The sequence below is a fragment of the Carettochelys insculpta genome, chromosome 4, assembly GCF_033958435.1.
Source record: "Carettochelys insculpta isolate YL-2023 chromosome 4, ASM3395843v1, whole genome shotgun sequence".
NCBI classification, from domain to species: domain Eukaryota; kingdom Metazoa; phylum Chordata; order Testudines; family Carettochelyidae; genus Carettochelys; species Carettochelys insculpta.
In genome coordinates this window covers 6,564,074-6,589,094 of record NC_134140.1, presented here as the reverse complement: position 1 = coordinate 6,589,094, position 25,021 = coordinate 6,564,074, and the positions used below count along the sequence as shown (strand labels likewise).

At 48.5% G+C, this 25,021-nt stretch overlaps 1 protein-coding gene across 1 annotated transcript in view; it reads left to right on the top strand.

Annotated features, from left to right (window-relative positions):
• ATRN (attractin) overlaps positions 1 to 25,021 on the top strand; it is a 246,863-nt gene that overhangs the window by 177,265 nt on the left and 44,577 nt on the right. Inside the window, exon 26 of the mRNA XM_074992222.1 lies at positions 21,225 to 21,303. Within this exon, the coding sequence (XP_074848323.1) occupies positions 21,225 to 21,303 (79 nt within the window). The remainder of the gene's footprint in view (positions 1 to 21,224; positions 21,304 to 25,021) is intronic.

Below are 25,021 nucleotides of genomic sequence, written 5' to 3'. Positions count from 1 at the left end.
TTTTTGCCTCAGTCTCCACAGGCCAGGACAGCTCCCACACTATGGTGCTAGACAATGCAGTGTGGGAAGGTGGAGGGCAGCCTTTGGTGGGGAAGGAACGAGTTAAGAGCCACTTAGAAAAACTAGATGTACACAAATCCATGGGTCTGGATTTAATGCACCCAAGGACACTGAGGGAATTAATAGATGTCATTGCTGAGCCTTTGGCCATTATCTTCGAAGACTCTTGGAGATCACGAGAGATCCCTGATGAGTGGAGAGAGGCAAATGTAGTGCCTATCTTTTTAAAAAAAAAAAACCCACACAATCCAGTGAATTACAGACTGGTCAGCCTCACCTCACCACCTGGGAAAATAATGGAAGGGATCCTCAAGGAATCCATTTGGGAGAACTTGGAAGGGGGAGAGATCAAAAATAGCCAACATGGATTTACTAAGGGCAAGCTGTGCCTGACCAATGTGATTAGCTTCTATGCTGAGGTAACTGGCTCTGTGAACGTGGGGAAGTCAGTAGATGTGATATACCTTGACTTCAGCAAAGCTTTTGATAAGTCTCCCACAACATTCTTGTCCATAAGTTAAGGAAGTATGGATTAGATCTGTGTACTATAAGATGGATAGAAAGCTGGGTTGACGGTCAGGCCCAACAGGTAGTGGTCAATGGCTCAATATCCGGATGGCAGTCGGTTTCAAGGAGACTGCTGCGAGGCTCAGTTCTGGGGCTGGCGGTATTCAACATCTTTATAGATGACCTGGCTGAGGGACTGGATTGCACCCGCAGCAAATTTGTGGCTAACACTAAGCTGGGGGAGAGGTAGATACACTGGAGGCTAAAGATAGGATCCACAGTGACCTGGATAAATTGGAGGAATGGGCCAAAAGAAATCTGATGCGGTTCAACAAGGAGAAGTGTAGAGTTCTGCACTTGGGATGGAAGAATCCCAAGCATTGTTATGGGCTGGGGACTGACTGACTAAGCAGCAATGCAGCGGAAAGAGACCTAGGGGTTATGGTGGATGAAAGGCTGAATATGAGTAAACAGTGTGCCCTTGTAGCCAAGAAGGCTAACGGCACATTAGGGTGCATTAGGAGGAGTATTTTGAACAGATCTAGAGAGGTGGTTGTTCCCTTGTATTTGGAGGAGAGGAGTTGGTTGGATATTAGGAAAAACTACTTCACCGGGAGGGTGGTGAAGCTTTGGAATGCATTGCCTATAGAGGTGATGGATTCTCCATCCTTAGAGGTTTTTAAGTCCCAGCTTGACAAGGTCCTAGCTGGGATGACTTAGTTGGGGTTGACCCTGCTTTAAACAGGAGGCTGGACTATATGACCTAAGGTTCCTTCCAGCCCTATGATTCTATATTTACAAACATAGTTTAAAATACATTTGGCACCATCACAAACACCCAAGCTTGGTAAGATAGAGATACTACGCAATGTAGTTCTGCATATCTGTACACATATGTCACCTGTAACATTACCTATCATCTTCCTCATCAGCTACCCCATCACCAACAGCCAGCATTCTGTCACTTTCCAAGGACTATATCCCTCTTTCCTATTCCCCCTTGGCTGAGGTTTCCCTTTTATAATCAGTTATGCTGATATTGTAATGGTTAATGCACATTTAGTAGGGATTTTTCCCCTTTTCCTTATTCGTATTTCCTCACCGTACTAATGTACGAGTCTGATTTTCTTATGGGTTAATATAAGAATGATCTCAACTTACTATCGTATGTGTCGGTTCAATACTATGGCTGTTTTGTGGTTCAGTATCACATTTGTAATTTCTGTCCTAATCTGCTTGTTTGAGTCTTTCCAAGTGGTGGTGCACCTGTTAAGTGTAAAAGGTTATCAACTTAGAAGAGCCCTTGTGCTTGCCTGATTTAATGTATCATCTATGTTAAAGGTTGCAAATGTCAGTGGACCTTACCCTTAGCTCATCACCATCAGTCTAGAGGAAAGGTCTTGAATGTATGTATACTAACTTTGCTGTTCTGGTGAAAGGTCCCAAGTGTATATGTGCTAACTTTGCCTTAGCTCAACATAGAGGGTTTGGCCTGTAGGTCCCTTGTGTTACAGCCAAACTACTCAAATATAACCTGTTATAATAAAAGAGCCAGAAACTTTCAATGGGTGGCGGGGAAGGGATCACTTGATGACTGCATGTCCTGTTTGTTCCCTCTGGGACATGTGGCATTGGCCGCAGTTAGAAGAGAGGATACTGAGCTGGATGGACCTTTTGATTTGACCCAGTATGGTCATTCTTACGTTCTAAACAGTCAAAACCGTAAAGAAATGAGAAATCCGTAAGAAAAGATATAGAGGCAAGCAAGCAGTTAATCTCTATAAGCTATATGGTCCTCCTTGGAAGTAAAAACTGCTGCCTGTTAATTTCACTTGGTGCCCCCTAGTTCTTGGGGGATGAGGGGAATTAATAATGTGTCTTTATTTACTTTCTGCACAACAGTCATGATTTTATAGACCTTTATCTTATCTCCTCTTCATTGTCTCTTTTCTTAGCTGAAAAGTGCAAGTAGTTTTTCGAGTGATTGCTCTTGTCCGTTCCAAGTTGGGTGTGCGTGGGCACATGCCCAGTTGCCGCAAGCTTTTTGCCCTAGCCATTGGCCGTAGGGTCGGTGTGCCACCCCCTGGTGTGGTGCTGATATGGCGACCAATATATGCACTGTCCAACCCCATCCCCCCCGCTCAGTTCCTTCTCACCGCGCTGCCAGTTGTTGGAGCTCATGCTTTCTCCTTGCTAATTAAATAACTAGTAGCCTATTGTAGTGTACATAGTTCTCAAAATAGTGTGAATAGTTTGAGTTTAATAGTTAGTCGTTAGTGTCTTCACTAATAGCTGAGGCGGGGCTGTCCGTTCCCTTCGACGCTGAGGAATGCCTGGCTCCCCAGGCTTAAGACTTGTTCAGAGTATGGTAAACGTATGTCCAAGAGCGACCCCCATTCAGCTCATCTGATTTGCTTGGGGAAAGGACAGTTGTATGACCACTGCTTAATTTGTAAGGCCTTTAAGCCCAGAACTTTAAACGATAGAGCTCAGTGCCTAAAAGTCCTGCTGTTGGAGGCAGCTCTTCAGCCTCAAGAGTCCCCAGCAGGAGCAGAGAGTGGAGCCTCCTCGGTGCAAAGTGCACTGGCACCATCTATCTTGGATGGCTCCATGGACTCTCGGCACCAGGAGCAGGCACAGGCACCATCACTGTCTCGGCGCCCTAGCAGCCAGTCTCCAGTGCCGAAGAAGAAGAGGAGACTTGAGAGGCATGGGTTGCCAACGTCTAAGTGTGGCAGCCATTAAGTCCAGGGCTCCAGCATGCACTGCTGAAGGACAGGAGACATGCATGTTACAGCCAGTTTGGAGCAGGATCCCACAAGTGCTGGATTTGCCCTCAACGCTGGAGGCATTTTGAGCGGTGCAAGGCCTTCTTCAAATGACAGTACCAGCTCCCTCCCCGTTATTTGAGGACCGGTGCTGTAGCATCAAGACTGAGCGGTCAGAGCCTATGGACGCTACACCAGTGCTGACCCCCATGCTCACATCGACACCAGCACCAACGCCGTACTCTGTGCCGAGCACTCTAGTGCTGACCCATCAGGGAACGACTCTGGGCTAGCTTCAGGTGCCCTTTGCTCCAGCACTGGCACAGTCATTGGTGCGCTTGATATCAGCGCCAACTCCAGTGACCCCACCGTGGTCGGCGTCTTCTGAATCAGCGTCGGAGTCAGGTTCACTAAACTTGAGTTTCAGATGCAGTGGGAGCTTGAGAAGGTTGCACCATAGTGGTCACAGGCACCGAAGTTGTCATTCAGTCACCTCCACTTCGATGGCCCTACCCTGTTCTCAGACAAGACAGATAAAAGACTGCATAGTCTGAAAGACTCCAGGGCCACCCTGTGCTCATTAGGCCTTTATACACCTGCCAACCAACACAGGCATTTTAACCCCCATCCATAGCAAAGACAGTTTCCACAGCCACAAAGGGATGGTACTAGAAGTCGGAACAAGAAGGGCAGGTGTCATTCAGGCCAACAGCCTCAGAGCCATCAAAAGAGACCACAGGGGCCCAAGCCACAGTTTTGATGGCACAGTCAGGAGCGTCAAATAGATGTCACCCACTCCAGCATCTTCACTTTTTTCATTCCACCTATCCCCTTTTTACCATATGTGATGCAGCATCACCACAGACTGGTGGATCCAGTGTGTGGTAGAGAGGGGATATGCCTATTCAGTTTTCTTCTTAACCCTCTTCCAAACCTCCTTCCCTGTCCCTCTTCAGGGACCCCTCTCACGAGATCCTGTTATGGCCAGAATTGCAATTCCTCCTGGATTCTGGGTCCATAGAAGAAGTTCCTCCCAGGTTTAGGGGATGGGGGTTTTATTCCTGGTATTTCCTAATTCCGAAACCAAAGCGGGGCTTGAGACCCATCCTGGACCTAAGAGGTCTCGACGAGTTGGTGAAAAAGATAAAATTTTGTGTGATATCCCTGGGTCTCATGCTCCTGATGCTGGAGTTGGGCAGGGGGGATTTGTTCATGACTCTCAACTTACAGGATCCATATTTCAATCAACCCACGTCAGTGGCGGTTTCTCAGGTTTATGGCAGATGGAAGCCATTATCAGTTCAGAGTCCTACCTTTCAGACTGTCTGCAGCCCCAAGGGTCTTCACCAAACGCACAGCAGTAATAGCAGTGCACCTACGCAGGCAAGGAGAGCAGCCGTTCCCATACCTGGACAACTGGCTAGTCAAGGGTCATTCCAGGGAGCAGGTGATTCAGCATGTGCAGTTGATCCATCAAACCTTTGTAAGCCTCAGTCTCTTCATCAATGAGGCAAAGTCGGTGATGTTCCTGTCTCAGTCAGAAGAGTATGAAGGAGCACAGCTGGGCATCAGGTGTGCCAGGGTGTTCCTGCTGGACAACAGGTTCAGGTCAGTGGAGGCCATCATCCGAAACATCCTGGCAGTTCCCATCACGGCGGCCAGGTACTGCCTGCGTTTGCTGGCTTACGTGGCAGCGTGCACATTTGTGGTACAGCAAGCCAATTTAAGGATGATTTGGTGGTTACAGTGCTAACACTGACTTTGTCAACTCTGCGCTGGTGGTTGGACGAGGGGGTCATTCTCACAGGAGTCCCCTTTGCCCTTTAGCAGCCCTCACTTTCCCTAGTAAAGGATGATTTGGACCGGGGGTGGTGAGCGCGTCTGGGTCAGCTGTGAACCCAGGCTCTTTGGAGTGTGTCAGATCTTCAGGTCCACATAAATGTAAGGGAGCTCAGGCCCATCAGACTAGCATGTGTGACTGACTTTCAAGGCCAATCTGACGGGACATTGCATGACAGTCCATACAGACAACGTGACAGCAATACACTATATCAACAAACAGGGAGAACACGCTCCTCCCCCCATGTCACGAGGCCATGATGCTCTGGGACTTCTGCACACAGCACAACATCATGCTGCAGGCGCTTTACCTGCCGGGTGTGCTCAATTCACTGGCGGACCAACTCAGCAGGCCCTTCACAGAGCACGAGTGGTCTCTCCACCCAGAGGTCGTTCGTTCTGTTTTCTGGAGATGGGAGTATCCCCAGGTGAACCCGTCCGTCTCCCATCTCAACACGAAATGCGGGACGTTTTGCTCCTACCGCGATCAGAACCCGGGGTCCTGGGCAGAAGCGTTCAGTGTTTCCTGGTCAGGCAGGCTGATGTATGCGTTCCCTCTCAGGGTGCACAGGGTCCTCCTCAAGGTTCGCTCAGAAGGGGAGTTGATCATCTCGGTGGCGCTGTCATGGGCCTGTCGGCACGGGTGCTCGACCCCCCTCCTGCACAGGTCGATCCTCAAGCCGATGATGTTGCCCGTCCAGCCGGACCTGCTGATGCAGCAAGAGGGGAGACTGCAACGTGACGCTCTCCGGTTGCTGCACCTCACAGCGTGGATGCTCCGTGGCTGAGGGACCAGGAGCTGGCCTGTTCAGATCCCATACAGGAAATATGGTTAAATAGCAGAAAACTCTCCATGAGGGTGACTTATTTGGCTAAGTGGAAAAAGGTTTGCGGTGTGGGTGTCCCACAAAGAGCTTTCTCCCTCACAAGCCCCCATCCTGTTGGTTTTAGATTACCTGTGGGATCTGGTACAGGAGGGCTCGTCCGTCTCCTCGGTTAGGGTGCACTTAGCTGCTATCTCAGCCTTGCACCCGGGTAATGCAACGTCTTCCGTCTTCTCAGACCCTGTAGTCAAAAGGTTTCTGAAGGGTTTAGAAAGAATCAAGCCCCAGCTTGGGACTGAGACCTCACCCCGCATTTTTACCTAAGGTGGTCTGTGTTTCATGGCAACCAAGACACTTCCCTACCAGTATTTTACCCAAAGCCCCATGCCTCCCCGAGGGAGCAATGTTTGCATACCTTGGACATCAGAAGGGTGTGGGCCTTCTATATGGATAGAACTAGGCCATTTAGAAGAATGCGGCAACTCTTAGTGGAAGTTGCTGATAGGATGAAGGGCTCTTCCGGTCTCCTCCCAGTGGTTTTCCTCCTGAATAGTGATGTGCATCAAGGAGTTACAAGCTCACGGTGGTTCCTCCCCGCTGGTTAGGGCACACTCCACGAGAGCTTAGGCATCGTCTGTGGCGTATTTGGCACAGGTGCCTATCCAGGACATCTTTAGGGCGGCCACCTGATCCTCAGTTCATACGTTTGCAGCACTCTGTGCTTTGATGCAGCACACGCGGGAAGATGCTGCAGTGGGCAGGGCTGTCCTGCAGTCCGTTCGGGTCTCCGACCCCACCTCGTAGGCACTGGCTTGTATTCACCCAGCTTGGAATGGACATGAGCAATCGCTCAAAAAAGAAAAGACAGTTACCTGTTCTGTAACTGGTGTTCTTCGAGATGTGTTGCTCGTGTCCATTCCAAAACCCTCCCGCCTTCCCCACTGTCAGAGTAGCCGGCAAGAAGGAACTGAGCAGGGGGCGGTGCAGGCAGTGCATACGTTGGTTGCCATATTGGCGCCACTCCAGTGGGCGCCACATTGACCCTATGGCTACTGGCTAGGGCAAAAAGCTTCCAGCAACTGGGCATGCGCCCGTGCACACCCAAATTGGAATGGATATGAGCAACACATCTCGAAGAACACCAGTTACAGAACAGGTCACTGCCTTTTTTTTATTAATTAGGCCTCATGTGGAAGCTATTCCAGACCCCTAATAATTTGTTTCCCTTTTCTGTACCTTTTCTAATTCCAATATATCTTTTTTTCAAATGGGGTGACCACATCTGCATTCAGTTTTCAAAATGTGGGTGGACTTACATCAAAACAATGGGATATTTTCTGTCTTATCTATTCCTTTCTTTATGATTCACAACTTCGTGTTTGCTTTTTTGGTCACTGCTGTTCATTGGGTGGATATTTTCAGAGAACTATTCACAGTGACTTCAAGATATTTTTTTAAGTTCTCTTTCTTGAGTTGAAACAGTGAATTGAGACCCCTTCACTTAATATGCATAATTTGGATTACATTTTCCCAATGGACACTACTTTGTGTTTATCATGTTTCTGAGCTCCAGAAATGTGTTTGTCTGTCCAAGGCAGGGCAAGGAGATGCAAGGAGAGACAAGAAATAGGGAATTTCAGCGATCCCAGGGTAGCATGGAGAATCTCATTATGTTGCACATCTCCAAATCTTGCCTAGGTTGCAAAGGACAGCGAGAACCACAGAGCCCAATAGTTCTAGATGGCCGGCAAAGTCACAGGTTGCTGGAAGCCAGTAACCCAATATAACATCCATAATGCAGAGAGCAGTGTTACCTAGGGCTGGCTGGATTAATTCTGGTTGTGGTCCTGCACTTAAATTCCTCTATTATTTAACAACCAAGTTGCTGTCCTTCAAAAGATTTGGAGCTTGAAATTCAGTGATTCTAAATGCCTGTTGGGTACCTTTTCATTCTATTGGAATTAGGGCCCTCTACACCTTTGAAAATCAGGTCTAAGTTTGCTAGTTAACTTTATGTTGTTATTCATAGAGTAGCTTTTTATTTTACGCTCCAAAAATTGGCAGCAGATAAAGGTTGAGAAAAATGGCTCTTATTGCCTCATTAATATTTCATTATAAGTAGAACTGTAAGAGGAATGATAGTCTAACCACTGTTAACCTTTTCTAAAACCAAATGAATTGCAAAGGATCTTTTTCTTCCTATCTCCTTCCCTTCCTTTACATAAACCCTTTAATTTTTATTTTGCACAAGTCATGCTACTTTCTTCCCTTGCAAGTTTTTTTGTATGCACAGACTGTGGTTTAAAAAAGCGTCAGGTTTTTTTCTCATGAGCGATTCCTCCCCATTTCCAGTTCCATACTTATTTTTGTTACAAGATGCAAAATGGTTTTGTACAAAAAGCATTTTGAAGAGCGTTCAGTCCCTATTAATCATATGCCACCTACTTCAGATCTCATTTCCATTTAATTTTTTACTATCATCCTGTTTTTCTCCAAGTTCAAGTTATTGATCAGTTTTTGCATGCTCTGCATTTATGTTGCCCCTACATGGGCACTGGCTTCTTCCATTTCCCTGGCTGCTGAATTCATGGTCATCCCCATGGTCCACCCCCACCCCTCCTCTTCTTGCACCTCCCTTAAGCGTGTCCTGTACCCATTCCTCCACTCCCTTCCAGTGCCTCATGCATGCTTAGGGTGACCATTATCCCATTTTAGCCAAGAATGCGGGGTTTTTTAAGCTCCCTGGAGAGCATCCTGTCTTTTTTTTTAAAAACAGGCTAAAACAGGTTCCATTTCTTAGCTGCTAAGCACAGTCTCTCCCTTCATGATCCCTCTTTAAAGTCTATTGCTTCCAGGGATAGTTGTTACTGTGTCTCCCCAGTTTCATCATACTGTTATCTTTCTTGAACTAGCATTGTGTCCTTTTGCCAAAAGAGATCTTTAGGATAGAAATTGTGCTTGGTAGAGTCTTTTTTTTTAAAGCTTCATAGAAATTTGTTTCTATGTAAGTGATTATCCATCTATAACTTCACTTATTTTGATGAAGTGGCTATTTTATTTTCAGAAATCACCATTAGGAGCAGTTCTGTGTATATTGACAAAGAAGCGTATAATATAGTCCAGTGGCTGAAAGTATAACTTTTTTGTGAAGTACCTAATACAACGGATTGCAGCCTTATGAATGGAAGCCAGAAGCAGCACTGTGCTTCAAATAGCAATAACAGAATGATTATGGTCCACCCCAGATGAAGTGGCCTAAAGTTAGCAAGCTGGTGTTCCTCAGTTTGGTATCAAGCTTCAGGGAGAGCCACCTCCCAGTCTATAAATACTGCACGCAGCTTCATACCTAAATAATTGTGGATAGGAGGCAGAAGTTCCAAGCTGTTCTGTAGGTGATGCAGATTTATGTCCAAGGCAAAGATTGATCCCTTATCCTTGAAGGTAGTTCATGTAAAAAGAATTAATCACTATGGAAATGTTACTTAAGCAGGTGGTGGTCTCCCAGGTGATACGCATTCTGCAGCTGTCAGTGTGAGCATATTATGGGCTGCTTCTCCCTCAGTAACTGCTCTCTTTCCTTCACATTCAAGAGAATGCTCTTTTATAGACCTTGAAATGCCAGAAACCCACTGAATTCAAATAATTATTCTTTAAATTGGATAGAGCTGCCCGCACTAACAGACACTTTGTCCATTCTGGAGGAGGCAGCATTGCAGATTTTCTTGGATTCCAAAGCTAGAAAACCATTGCGATTTTCTAGTCCAATCCCAAGTATGACACAGACTAGAGAAGTTCCCCAAAATAATTCCTTGATCACCTCTTTAAAATGATTTTAAAATTTCCAGTGATAGATGTAGCAAGATAAATTCATCATGTACTGGGAGAAATTTCAGGTGGAAAGATATTCGGTAAAAGTAAGATAATTATATAATTATTTAGCTAGGGGTCTTTTTTTTTTCCTGGGCACATTTCCCATACTCATGTGGGGATGGATACCAGCCTGCTCCCTTGTAACATGGCCAGCAAAATCAGGAGCACTAACCGTAGGACTTTCTGCTTAGGCTGTGAATAAAAGGATGGGCTTGCCATGTGGGCTGCCACCTATGTGAATCTGTTCCCATCATTAAATATAAATACTAGCTGGGCCAGCCCCTTTGTGGCAGCTACAGCCAAATTACTCATTTGCATAGGAGCTGCCCGTGGCCCTAGGCAGGGAGCCCCGGTGGCTGGGGCGCAGAGCTGCTGCCAGCCCTGGACAGGGAGCTATCTCCAGCCACATGCAGGGACCCCCACCAGCCAGGAGCAAAGAGCTGCTGCAGGCCCTCGTGAGGGGGTCGCCACTGGCTTGGGGAGGGGACAGCAAAAACGCTGCAGGGAGATAAGCATCCTTCCTTCACCCAGTTTGCTTCTGTCCCCTTGTATTTCCCAGACCACCCAACTCTGATCCTACATCCCCCCTCCTGCCCTGACTCTCCCTCACCCATTCTGCTCCTGCCCAGACCCCCACCCTCAGCCTGTTCCTGCACCCATCCTCCCATCCCTATCTCTCACCTCCAGCCCACTCCTGAACTCCCCACTCAGTGCTGGACCTTACCTCCCACCCAAATCCCCAAACTCCAGCCCATTCCTCCACCTTTTCTGCCATCCAGACCTTGCCCACCCCCAGCTTGTCCCTGCACCCTCCCTCACATCTAAACCTCAACAACCACCCCCAGCTTGCTCCTGCAGCCTCCCTCCTGGCCAGAACCCCCACACCCACCCACAGTCCATGGGGGAAAGGGAGAGAAACCAACCTTCAGCAGGCTCTGTAGGTCTCCACGGTGGGGGCTCTGGCCCCAGCTCTGCTCCATGGCAGAGGCTGCAGGGGGGCTCTAGGAGCTGCAGAGGTGTTTTTGATTCAGTCATCCTACCAAGAAAGATAAAAATCAACAGTGTAACTGACTGTAACGCTGTTATAATAGCAACTGTTTGAGATGAAGTGGGTGATGGTTTAATAAACCCTTCTGGTGTCTTCTATAATAAGGAAAGTTTATTCATCTGTAAATCAGGTCCTTCCCTCTCTTGTTATTAGCATCAGGTAGCAGTTCAGCAAATACCTGCTGTGCAGTGTCAGTGTGTGCGTTACAAAAGAAGCTATGTAATGAGTTTGTTTAGCCTGGCATCATTATTCAGTCTAGCACTCAGGCTTTATGTTTCAGTTCTATCTTGTTTGGATTTTAGTGCTTGGAACAGCTAAAATGTGACCTGTAACTCTCCAGCACATTATAGCCGTGTCTACACGTGCATGCTACTTCGAAGTAGCGGCACTAACTTCGAAATAGCGCCCGTCACGGCTTCACCTGTTGGGTGCTATTTTGATGCTAACATGGACGTTAGGCGGTGAGACGTCGAAGCCGCTAACCCCATGAGGGGATGGGAATAGCGCCCTACTTCGACGTTCAACGTCAAAGTAGGGAACGTGTAGTCGTTGCACATCCCGCAACTTCGAAATTGCGGGGTCCTCCATGGCGGCCATCAGCTGAGGGGTTGAGAGAGACTCTCTCCAGCCCCTGAGCTCAATGGTGGCCGCGTGGAGTGGCCCCTTAAAGGTCCCCTCCCCCTCCCTTTCTGTGCAGGAAGCTGAGAGAGCGTGCAGGCAGCAGCCCAGACGCGCGGCCAGCCTGCATGCTCTTGAGCAGCCCCAAGAACCCCCAACCGACCTCATGGCCGCATGGCAGCGCCCCCAGGGGACCCCCCCCAAGGGGAGCCAGGGCAGCAAATGTCAGCGGGGCCCCTCTTGGACGGAGGCCAAGCTTCGAGACCTGCTGAGGCTCTGGAGCGAGGAGGAGGTGCTCCAGGTAATGGGGAGCAAGAGGTAGAACGCGGATGCGTTCGCTCGGCTGGCCGAGGGCCTGGCCACCTGGGGTCACCCTGCCCGCACTCCGGACCATGTCTGGAGTAAAGTGAAAGAGCTGCAGCAGGGTTACGCCCGGGCCCGGGATGCGGCTGGCCGATCTGGGGCTGCACCCGTCACTTGCCCCTTTTACAGGGAGCTCAGGGACATCCTGGGCCCCCGGCACACCACCTCCCCTCCGGCCACTCTTGACACCTCGGCTGAGGAGCCCCAGCAGGCCCCGGAGCCGGAGTCCGCCCCAGAGGCAAGCCCCGCACCCCGGGGGCCCCCCCAGAGCCCACCCCTGGGGCACCAGAGGAGGAGGGGGACTCCTCCTCCACCGACACCAGGCTCCAGATCCTCCTGCCATCCTGGAGCAGCAGCCGGGCATCCACCCCCCGGGTGTCCCCCGACCATGGGAGTGGACCTACAGGTATGTACCGCCCTCGGTGTACACCCCCGGGGTAGAGGGGCAGGGGTAATAGATATGTGGCCAGGGCCCTCCACATGCCCAGATGACCATGGCCCCAAGGACAGCAGGGCCATGTCCCTCACAGGAGTGCATCAGCCCCTGCCCCCCCCAGCACAACAGTGCCATGCCCCATCCCCGGGGTAGGGGGGAGTGGAACCTCCTAGGGTCTCCCGGGAGGAGGGGGTGGGACACCCAGCAGCAGCAGCAGCATGTGATGGAGTGGAGGGAGTGCAAATGCGAGACTCAGGCTAGATGTGAGCAACAAGCTGAATAGCTCCCAGTGGCTAAGGATGATCCTGGGGCTACAACTGGCAGGTTACACCTCTGCCCTGAACAAAGAGGAGGGAGGAGCTGAGCTGGGTTTGAATCGGGGGCCGCAGTTAGAGGCATGGGGAAGGGAGAGCTGGAAGGCTGCCTGCCTGAGGAGGGGGAAAGCTACACCCCCAGAGGGGCACTCCTCGGGGTCTTCTCCCCAGGACGGGTTGGAAGGACTGTCTCTGACTGCTGTACTGTCGCTTCTGGGAGAAACTGAGCATCTGTTGCCTAAGAAACCTCTCCTGTCAGACCTGCTGAGTGAAGTGAGAGTCACTCCCGCCAGTGTACGGGGTGCAGTGCAGGGGGACCCTTGAACCCCATCACAGCAGCATCTCCCGGGGACGGGGATGGGGAACCTGCAGCAGAGGGGTGGGGGGACAAGGGCCACAGCTCGGGGCCCACACTAATGGCTGTCTCCACTCTTCTTCCCCCTGCTCCTGTGTTCCGCAGCTGCACCATCGGAAGGACCGGAGAGCGCCGGCGAGGCGTCAGTGGTCCCGGAATCCCCTCCGGGGCCATCGCTCCAGGCCAGCCCCTCGGCGGAGGACCGACCGGCCCGATGGCGGGCAAGACGACGGACCCAGCAGCAGCAGCCGCCGGCGACGGACCCCCAGCTGCTGGTCCTCCGCCGCTGGCAGGTGGAGGTCACGGAGCAGCAGCTGCGGGTGGAGCATGGCTGCCTCCACCTGCAGGAGCGGGCGCTGGCCTGGTGCCAAGAGGCATGGGGGGCCTACATGGAGACATTCAACCTCATAGCGGATTACCTGGCCCCCCATGCCGCGCTGGCCGCCACTGCGCCCGCCCTGCCTGCTCCACCCACCGCGCTACCCGCTGCTCCTGTCGCCGCGCCGTCCCCCCACCACCGAGGGCCATTCCGCTGAGGGAGACCTGAGGCCAGCTGACACTCGCCGCCCGTATCTTCCGGTCCGCCCGGCCCCCAGCCAGCCCTGGCCAGGGCTGCAGCCGAGGCGGGGATCCCGGCCGCCCACCCCCAGTGCTGGACTATAGGGGTGTGGGGCCCAGGACGTGGCCCCCCCCGTACATATTCCCCCCATTGTTTGGTTGTTCGGCCTTGTATATAGTTTGTATTTATTTATTTGTGACCCCCATTTTCATAGTCTGATCCTTCCCTCCCATGTAAATAGTTCTCCCCTTCCTTGTTATCCCTGTTTTTTTTGTTAATATATACATACATATATAATATTAAGTTACTTAGAAGTTCCTTTAGTTATTATTAGTTAGAAAAGAGTTGCAGTAAAGAAGTTTGATTTCACAAACAAGTGTCTGCTTTTATTTGTCCAGGAAAAGTGGGGGGGGGGGGGTGCTGTTGGGTGCTCTGTGGTGTGGGCATAGGGGCAGGGAGTGTTGTGGAGGATGGGGGGGTGCAGTAGGGGGCCTGGCAGCGTTCACCCCGTGGCCTCATCGAAGTGGGCCCGCAGGGCCTCCCGGACCCGGGTCCCTTCGGGGTCCACCTGCTGACTGGGGGCAGCGGGTGGCTGCAGGTCGGCCCTGCTGGCCTCCACAGCCCAGCCCTGAAAGAAGGCCTCCCTCTTGCTCTCCACCAGATTGTGTAGGGCACTGCACGCACTCACAATCTGGGGGATGTTGGTGGGGCCCGCATCCAGGCGGGTGAGGAGACATCTCCAGCGCCCTTTGAGGTGGCCAAATGAGCGCTCCACCACCTGGCGCACGTGGTTCAGGCACTGGTTGAAGCGCTCCTGGCTGGCAGAGAGATGGCCCGTGTACGGGTGCATGAGCCAGGGCTGGAGGGAGTATGCCGCATTTGCGATGACGCAGAGGGGCATGGTGGTGTCCCCCACAGGGATCTCCCGCTGGGGGATGTAGGTCCCCACCTCCAGCCGGCGGCACAGGCCCGAGTTCCGGAAAACCCGGGCGTCGTGGGTGCTGCCAGGCCAGCCCACATAAATGTCCTGGAAACGGCCCTGGCTGTCCACCAAGGCTTGAAGGACCACAGAATGGTAGCCCTTCCGGTTGATGTAGCGTCCTCCACTGTGCTCCGGGGCACGGATGGGGATGTGAGTCCCATCCAGAGCCCCGAAGCAACTGGGGAAGCCCAGGGTGGCAAAGCCCACGATGGTGGCATCTGGATCCCCCAGCCTCACGAGCCTGTGCAGGAGCATGGCGTTGATGGCGCGGACGACCTGCAGGGGAAGCACATGGGAGAGCACCAGTGAGGGGTGAGCAGGGTGTGTGTGGCCCTCCCCCTGCCCTGCCGTCCCCTGCCAGGGCTGCCTCCCCCCCTCCCCCTGTGGGTCCTCTTACCTCCATGAGGACAGCCCCAACGGTGGCCTTGCCGACGCCAAACTGCTGTTCCACGGATCGGTAGCTGTCAGGAGTGGCCAGCTTCCAGACAGCAATGCTGACCCGTTTCTCCACACTGAGGGCATGCCGCATGGCAGTGTCCTGGTGCCTGAGTGTGGGGGTGAGCCACTGGCATAGCTCCATAAATGTCTGCCGGCTTATGCGAAAGTTCCTGAGCCAGCGGTTGTCGTCCCACTCCCCGAGCACCAGCCGCTCCCAACAGTCAGTGCTGGTGGGGTAGCTCCACAGCCAGTGGCATATGAGGCGGCTGGGGGGTTGGGGTGCTGCAGGGTTGGAGGTTGCGTCCTCCTCCCCTGCAGGCATCTCCTCCTCTGTGGCAAGGAGGTGCTCAGCTGCCTCCTGCATGGCATGGAGCAGGGCGAGCACCGCTCCTGCAGGGGCGGCTGGGTGGACCTCTGGTGGCGGCGGCGGCGGCTGCTGCTGCTGCTGGGGGTCCATCATGACTGCATCACCCGAGGTGTGCGTGCCTATGGCTCTGCAAACCGCGTGCTGTGCAGGCTGTGTGTGTCTGGGAGGGGCCCTTTAAGGGAGTGGTTAGCTGTTGCCCTGGAAGCGCTAGTCCGCCCTGTGACCCTGTCTGCAGCTGTGCCTGGCACCCTTATTTCGATGTGTGCTACTTTGGCGTGTAGACGTTCCCTCGCTGCGCCTATTTCGATGTGGTGCTGCGCAACGTCAATGTTGAACATCGACGTTGCCAGCCCTGGAGGAAGTGTAGACGTTATTCATCGAAATAGCCTATTTCGATGTCGCTACATCGAAATAAGCTACTTCGATGTAGGCTTCACGTGTAGAAGTAGCTTATAAGTTACTTTCAGAAAGCACTTAAATAGGGTCCACTTCATGAGAATAATCCGAAATGTTTTTTTAGTCATCATGCCAGTGTGTTTAGAAATTACAAATTGATTTTAACAGACTAAGGGTGTGTCTACACTTGCATTCCTCTTTTGAGTTAAATTGAAAATGCAAATGAGGTATAAATTTACATATTTGGTATCTTATTTGCATATTCTAATTTCAAAAGCACTTCTTTCGAAAGAAGAAAGCTAGTGTAGACACTGCTCTTTCAAAAGTAAACGCATCTTTGAAAGAGCCCTTCTTCCCATTAAATAAAGGGAAGAAGGATTCTTTTGAAGATGGGCTTACTTTAGAAAGAACAGCATCTACACTGGGTTTCTTCTTTCGAAAGAAGCGCTTTTGAAATTAGAATATGCAGATAGAATACTGAATATGCAAATTCATAACTTATTTGCATTTTGATTTACATCATTTGCATACCTCTTTCAAAAGGTGTAGAGCCAAAGGTAAAGTATATTTTGAGATTTAAAACTGCCTTTTTTCCAGGGGTTCTAATTTTGATAAATATTGTGTAATAGTTCAGTAATTTGAGCCTTAATGTCCTAGCTGGATTTTCTCTTCTGGTAGTGAGGGTTCCTTGTAGTGTCTTCCTTTCCAGTAGCATGTACCAATGAAAGGTTACTAGTGACAAGAATTTTATGGGCACACAAAGAGTGCAAGGAAGCTTTCCTTCAGAAAGGAGGTCAGGGAGTTGGATGGAGAGGCAGCTGGGAAGCTTAAGGTTTTGGTTAGACTTTATTTCAGGGATATGCTCATGGCTTATAAGGAGTTAATAAATTATAAACACTTCGATTCTAACAGTCAATTAGTTGCTTATCACCTTCTGTAACACCTTCTGATGGGCCTATAACTAGCTACTACACACAACTTAAGTAATAGCTTTATAGAAGCTATTAATAACTTATTCAACCTTTATAAGCTATAAAATATACCCTTAATATAGAACATGATATTTTTTTCTTTATCTGTGGTAGATAATACTTAAAAATAGACCATTAAATGTGATAAGATTTAATCTTGCACATGGGTCTTGGTTTTCATCCCTGGAGGCTAAAACGATATGGTGGTCATTTAGTACCTCCGTTATCATTGCCCTACGCTTAACTGTTGTCTCACTTTTCTCTTGTTTTGTTGTCATCAACTTGAAAACTGAGCTAGTCTTAAACCCTGCTCTGCATCATTTTTTTTCAGCCTTCTCAAAGTGAGTCAGGCACAGATGATAAACAGGCAGCCTAGCTTTATTTTTTTTCAATAGCGTGCAAAAGCTCTGGGTTTTACTGCAGAGAGAGTATCACTCCTCTGCACCTCTTTCAGAGATGTAGGTTGGAGGATAAAAGAGGCAGGAGCTGCAAAGACAAGACCCCAAACGAGCAGTGATCAGATTGTGTTGCATGACACAAGAGGCTGGTTGGTGCTAGATGAACAGAGATAGAAGGCAGAGGAATCAACAGAACTAAAGCCAGAAGGAGACTGGAATAAGTCTCAATGGGAGAGTTAGTTGGCTTTGGTTAGTTTGAAAAAAAGGACTGTCGCGGCTCCTTCCCCACTCTAGCAAGACAAATGCAGAAGTGGGGGCCAGCAAAAGTACCTCCAAAACCTTCTGTACCAGGTTTTAGTATAAACTCCTCCCCCCCGAATCCTAAAAACCTTAGATTTTTGGGGATAAAATTCGCTGCCACCACCCAAGTAGTAATAAGGAAACCAGGGAGAGACGACTTGGGAAATCTCAGCCCCAAAAGTAAAAAACCAGGACACAAACATTAACCAATACCAGGTTAATAAAAAGAAAGAGAGAACTTTTATTATTACAACAATACTCATGTTGCAAGCCTCACGACTAGATGGAAGAGTGACAAAGTAAAACACATGGGGAATCCCCACCATGGGCCTAGAACTTAGTGACAAGGAGAGTAAAAGAACATTTCTAAAAAGTGCACAGACATCAGATCCCACTTCCCAAACCATAAAACAATAAAGCCTAATGGACTTATCTAAACTTTACCCTACTTACAGAAGATTGGAGGGCCTGTTCTTGGAGGGAGGTATTCTGTGCCTCTCTCCCTCATGGCTGGAAAGAAGAATAAGACCAGAGGACAGAAAAAGGGAGGAGCCAAAAAATTCAATTCTTACCTACATTCCTGTAGGCCAACCCCACCTGGCTAGGGAGGTTAACCCTTTTACTCCCAGGCTGCTGGCTAACTCTCATGATCACAACAAGGACATTTTAAAATTGTTAGGTGACGTTTTAAAATTGTTGGCCAAAAGCAGACGTCTCCGAATCAGTGTAATGCTGTTGCCTATTTCAAACCATTTTGCTCTGAATAAACCCAAAAGATCTTGCTTTCAGGTTGTTCATGCAGAGCTGCCATTAAATGACGTCCTTTTGTGTATGTATGAAGTAAATACTGCATTTTACTTCCTTAGGCATGCTGCTGAAAGGTGTAGTGGGGGGAATAATTTTCCTTCTTGTTTCCTTCCTTCCATCACATGTATTTGCTGCGTCCTTTTGACAGTACTAAAAGCTCCTGGGTGGTGTTCCTCTGCAAAATGTGGTGTAGCATTTACAATGTTTTAGACAAATCAGGTATATAGTCCTAATTCTGAGTTCTGTTAATATTTTTCTCAGATAGTCTTGTTTGTGATGTCAGTAATTAAAACAAAAGGGAGCATGGGAGTATTTGGAAATGGCAAAAGAGATCCAGCATATACAGGTCTAAAGCCATTCACAACCATCTCCATGAGTCCGTTTACCCATGGAGGTGGTTGTTGTAGAATGGGGACAACACAGTTAACTCACTTTGTTTTTGTTGATTTTCTCCAGTAGGTGCAATGAGCTTTTAAGTGTGAGTGCCATTAATAATGTTTAACAGACGTGAGTACTTAAAGGAAAGGCAGAATCTCATAGTTTCAACCCACATACTTGGGAAGCTTTAGGCTCTGCATTACACACTCTAGGTATTCTTCTGCTGTGTCCTCATTTCCGAGAGAAATCTTCTGAAAAGATCATTAGGATCACTGAGGAAATCCGCCTGCTGGGACTGGCCTTGACCTGACAGCTAATAGCTGCTGTATTGTCTAAAACACTAGATATCCTCTCCTTGGAAGACGTGCCTATTGATTGTGGCAAAATTGAGAAATCTGACATTGAGCTGTTCCCTGTAAGCCAAGTGCCATACATTTGCCTTCTGCTGAAAGTTGTTACTAAAATCAGCACTTGAGCCTGGTGGCCTGACAGGGAGGTACACTTAGCATAGGCTGCTTTGGCTTAGACCAGGGCTTCTCCCACTGGAATTGGGAACCCTCAGGGGATTGTGAGATTAGTACATGGTTGATCACGAACTGACAGCTTCCACCCCAAACCCCACTTGCCCTCCAGCATTTATAATGGTGTTATATGGTTTTAAAAGCATTTCTAATTTATAAGGCACAGAGGGGTCACACTCAGTTCTTGCTATGTGAAAGGGGGCCATCAGTATAGAAGTCTGAGAACCACTGGCTTCGATGCAATCTTGAGAAGCATCATACAGACATTTGGGTATGATTTGCTTTGGGCTTGTCGATGATTAAGTGGATGATTGAGCTGGTCAGGGTCAATCTTCCAGAGTATGATTTTGCATGTCTGGTGAGGATGAGACCAAGTCACTCTCTCTGGGATTGGCAGTCGATCCCTGTACGCCACGCTATCACGTGGAGCAAGGGAGGTGAACATGAGAGTATAGGGGCTCTGTCTTCACTAGGGAAATAAGTCGATTCTGATACAATGATTCTAGCTGCACAAATGCAGTAGCTAGACTTGCGTGTCTGAAATCAAAATTTCTCTAGTACAGGCTTAGCGTTGGTGTCTGTATTAGGTGTTGTAGCCGGAAGATAAAAGGTACTCGATGCCAAGGACTGTAGTCCAAACACCTAGTGCACAATTGGAGATTTGGAGATAGGCTATAACCATAAGCAAGCATGATGAAAGAGTGAAGATTCAGCATGTTGTCTCAGTTCTGCCATTTTTGGTTTGATGCTCCTCTGTTTCTCTGCGGGGAGTTTTAGAGTGGGTAGGCCTTAGAGAGAGAGTGGATGCTATGCCCCACAGAGAGCCTTCAAGATTTTTTGGGAATGGGAAGCTTATTAAGGAGGAAAAAGCTTACCACACCATTCAGAGAGTGCTGTGGCATTCATGCTGGGGAAGCTAAATGCAGCCTCAGGACAGCCTCTGGAGCTCAAAAAGGTTGATATTCCATCATTTACTTGTGCCTGTTCAGTTGTGATATATGCAAAAATTCATCTAGTCAAAATCTAGCCTTGTTGGTGAGAGAAATTTACAGGTAATGCAGATTATATTGTTACACTTCACTACATACATGAGTACGTTCTTTTCTGAAAGAAAGGGGAAATGGAAGCTATAAAATCATTAATCAATGTTAATGTGTATGCGTTTCTTTGTCCTGATGGTAAGCAATGTAGCTCACTGTTTTACTGGTTTGGGAGTGGGACGTGTTTCTGTACTTTAAATTATGATGTGTGTTGTTTATTTTTTCATAAAGGGCAAATAGGGTACTATAGAACAAACCTCAGAAGTACTTTTATGTCTGAGTTTTTCTTATAACTGTAGAGAAGTGACTTTCATATTTTTTTTGCAATGGACTGAAATAATATGTAACTGAGTAGCTCAGATTAAATGTGAGGAAGTGTTTCTGTAAACCTGGGTATATTGGAAACATTACCTGGGATGAAAAGTGTAGAGGAACAAAAAAACAAAAACCAACACGCGTTTCTTGTTGCAAGCCAAATCAGTTAATATAGATTGGTTTTTTTTTTTGGTTTTTTTTCTCTGTTCCTCCTTGTTGGGATTCAGCATAGGCTAATGAAAGTATGGTCTGATGATATCTTTAACAATGCATACACACTTCTTGTTTGAAAACTTTTTCCAATAATCAGAATTTAATAGGTTAAAATACTTAAAATCTGAAAAAAATACTAGTTTTCTCTGATATGCCTATTGAATAATAATTATTCCTGTTTTGAACTGAGCTCTCCTTTAAAATATATGTAACTAAAGGTCGTTGTGTGGCATTGTCCTGATTCGCTCTTTGCATTCCTGTAGTCTTAAACTGCTAATAGAATTTCTAGATGCTTATCGCAGCTCTGTCATTTGACTTACTGTGTGACTTTGGGCAAGTCACTCTAACAACCTTTTTGTGTCTCCTGTGTCTCAGTGTAAAGTGGGCACAGTACCAGTGAAACTTAATGTTTGCTAAGCACTTTGTACTGCTGTGCCATTTTTTATCCGAGGACTAGTCTAGAATTTGTTTTAACTTTCAAATTCTAATATGTTCTGAACAGGATCAGTAAGCATTTGTTGTTTTTCTCCTCTATAGTTGTTTCCTGTCTTTGCTGCTGGTAGCTGCTGTGGTTTGGAAGATTAAACAAAGTTGCTGGGCATCCCGACGAAGAGAGGCAAGTCAAATTACAGTAATGAATGCTCTCCTCTGAATGATTTTTTGAAACTCTTGTGCATCTCTTACATGTACAGGTTGGACCTCCCCTGTCTGGCATCCTCAGGACCTGACTGGTCTGAAACGAGGGAGCTTGCCAGACCTTGGAAAGTCAGTTCCGTCCCCCCTGCTTGTCTCTGCTCCTAGCCCCAGGTGCAACCACTACCAGCCCTAATGGCAACCACCCTCAACCCCACTCCCACCAGCCCCAGTTGCTGGCCCCCCTTCCCAGCTCTGCTTCTGGCCCCAGTGGTTAGTCCCCCAAGATTCGCTTCACTGCCTGCCCCAGCTGGGCTCTCAGCTGCTGCCTTGCTCAGGCTGCCTACCCTGCCATTGTAAGACCTAGCTAGGCTGATGGGTTCATTTCCGCTGGCCAGATTCCCCCTGGGCTCACGGTCCCACCACTACCCACCAGCCTCTCACCTGGGCTCCCAGCCAGCCAGCTCTGGTGCTGCTGGTCCTAGCGGGGTTCCCAGCCTCAGATCCACCTGCCACCCAACTTCCGTCCACTGGACCATGGATGTTGCCAGACCAGCGTGTCCCAGGTTTTAGAAGTTCAACCTGTACTTAGTCATATATGTCGGGTATTGGTCTTCAGTTAGGCACATAGACTACAGTTTGCAGAGAGAGAGATGATAAAATATATTGATGAGCATTTTGATGGCAAGCTATCCTATGCTGCTATCCTGTTTCCTATTCCTGTTCAAAATATATTCTCCTGCCATGCTTAATGCACGACTTAAGTGGCAGGAGAATATATTTTGTTCCAGAGCCTCAAACTCCCAGTGCTTATAAGTATAAGAATGGTGTGTGTTAGAAATGTGTTTTTCAATCAGTTCAGAAATTTGAAAATCACAAACTTGTTGTTATAGCCCATCTCCTTTTGTTGGAGTGCTAAACAGCCACTAGCTCCTGCCTCTGACTGCTTCTGTAGCAGAATAGCTCTAATATTCACTTTACAGTTACAGATCCACATCAGTGGTTTGAAGGAGAATACCATAATTCTGGGGACATGTTGGGGGGGGGGGGGCGCTAATTAATTAACTTTAATTAAGTTAAAGGTGCACTTTTCAAAAAAGGTGCACAGGCTACCGTAACATAGCTCCCTCTCCCACTTGATAGAGATCCCAGATCGCCTTCTGTCTTCCCTTGCATGCACAGTTATGAACTCTGTATCACAGCACAGTGGAAATGCACTTTTAATACATGTGTGTCTCTAATACAAGTGATGACTTCACCGTAATATCTTTAGCTATTTCTGTTACAGTGCTCTAATTTTGCAATCTGGGTTGCACGTGTAAACATGCCACTTCTTTCTATCAGCGCTTTAGCTAAGTGGCTGATGTGTAGAATCATAAGACCCCATCCGATGAGCTGCTAAAGCCTCTGAGTTGCTGAGGAGGAGTGTGTGGGTATTGTTATAGACAAGGTGCTACAACTCTCTAATATGAAGGATGGGTTTCTCCTTTGATCAGTCAGATCTCTTTATTTCTAATTTTTAAAAGTGCAAATATATAGTTCTTTCCTCTCAACTTTATGTTGTTCCAAAGTAGAATACTAGAGAAGCAAACAATATGTATGGTAATGTGGGATGCTAAATTCATAAATTTTTATAAAGTGCTTTTGAACTCAGGTGGGGTATGTTACAAGAGTACGAAGTATATTTTTGTTCTGGTGAAGCAATTGGATAAATGTACAATACGCAAGAAAGAAGGTGGTATGGTGTCAAGGAAGAGCAGAAGTTTGTTAGTTGGAGGTTCTTCATTCTAATTTTGTCTCTGCTGTTTGGCCTTGGCCAGTCATTTCATTTGCTTGCTTAAATTTCCATCTGCAGTGTGGGGATAAGGTATAGTTATCTCCCAGGTGTTATGAGGATTACTTTACAGTGCTTTGAACATCTAAAGTTCTGTATCAGTGCTTATTTTCATGCATATCTTCAAAGAGCCACACTTGGTTTTCTTTCACTGTAAAGTGTGTAAAAAAAAAAAAAACAAAAAAAAACAAAAAACAAAAAACCAGTAGCATTGCTAAATTTAAGAATGACTCTTGGAGTAGTTTTCTCGTGGGTGCTCAACTCTGGATGTTGGTGTGTCCTTGCGCTGGCGCGCAGTCTCTTCTGTGCCATGGCTTCCTGCACATGTGCAGTAGCGCTGCCTCATGCTACATGGCACATACGTGGCTCAGGCTCCTCAGTTCCCTCTCTACTGTCCTGGCTGTAGACAGAGCTTCGTCCTCTCTGCAAACAACAGTTAGATAGTAATAGTTAGTGGTTTTCTGTAGTTTCCCTTTCTCTAAGTTACTTTCCCAGTTTTGTTTCACTGTTTTACCAAAAAAAAAAAAATAGTAGTAGTACTAGTCAGGTAGTTGAGATTTTTTTTGTTGCTGTGTCACCGTCATGCCAGACTCCCTGGGTTTTAAGCAGTGTGAGACTTGTAGGAAAGCCATGCTAGTCTCTGGCAGCCATGCTTCCTCCATCAGGTGCTTGGGTGAGGGTCATCAGACTCAGTCCTGTGTGCACTGCTCCAGCTTGACTGCACGGGCTCAAAAGGACCAAGTCAGTAGACTTAAAACCTACCTCTAAGAAAAGTCTCTCCTGCCGGTGGCCCCCAAGCAACTGCCTGCTCAAGACTCAGTGCAAAAACCCAAAGGTATGGACTCTGAGTGTCCCTATCTCTTGGCCAGCACCCCTTCTGCACCAGACCTGTCCCTGACTTGCTCCTGGCCCCCTGTGCTGTTGTCATGGGCCATACTAGTGGAGAAATCTTCAGCGGCCTCATTGGCACCATCCTCATTGGCACCATCAAAAAGGGAGATTTAAGAGCCGAGCTGCGAGCATTCAGCACCTCTGATGCCATTGGCACCATCAGCTGCACCATCCCTGATTGCACCGACACCAGGACACGGACAGTCTTCTGTCACCAGGACCCCCACCCTCTGCGCTGGGCTCAGAGCACAAACAGCACCACTCCAGATTGCTGCACCAGCTGCAGGCTTTGGCACAGTGGAAAAACCCGGGCCGTGACACGCACCCCCCCACTCCTGTGTGGAGTCGGTCACAGCACCAAAGCAGCACCCCATAGCTGCCCATTGGAGCACTCCACTGGGTCCAAAAGGAGAAAGACCAACTCTTTGGGAAAGATAACTTCAGTGTCAGGCCCAATGCTGCCCAGCTCTTGGCACCATTCTTCACCAGTGCCACGTACGTTCCTGCGCCTGTCTCAATGATCAGGGTCATCACACTTGTCAGATACCAGACCCCTCACCCTGGGAAGAGGTAGTTCCCATGTCCCAAGTGTGTTCTCCTCCCAGCATTCGAGTCTGATGCACTCCACATGGCAGGACATGCTATCTACTGTGGTGTATCCTCCTCCACCTCCCCTGTGGTTCACGCACCACTATTACCACTACCACAGCGAGGCACCACAGTGGTCCACGTAGCAAGCACAGTCTCCCCATCCTTACATCCAGTCATCACCTTCAAGGTTGTCAGGAGACCCTACCCATTCGCACAGCCATCAACTTCAGCACCACACCAGTGGTCTCAGCATTCAGGCTCTGAGAACTCACTTGAAAGGCGGAAGGGACTCCCCACTACACCCTTCTTCCTCACCTGATGATGTGGTGCTTTCGGTATCACCTCCTTCCATGGACAATGGTATGATCTTCTGTCTCAGGACTTT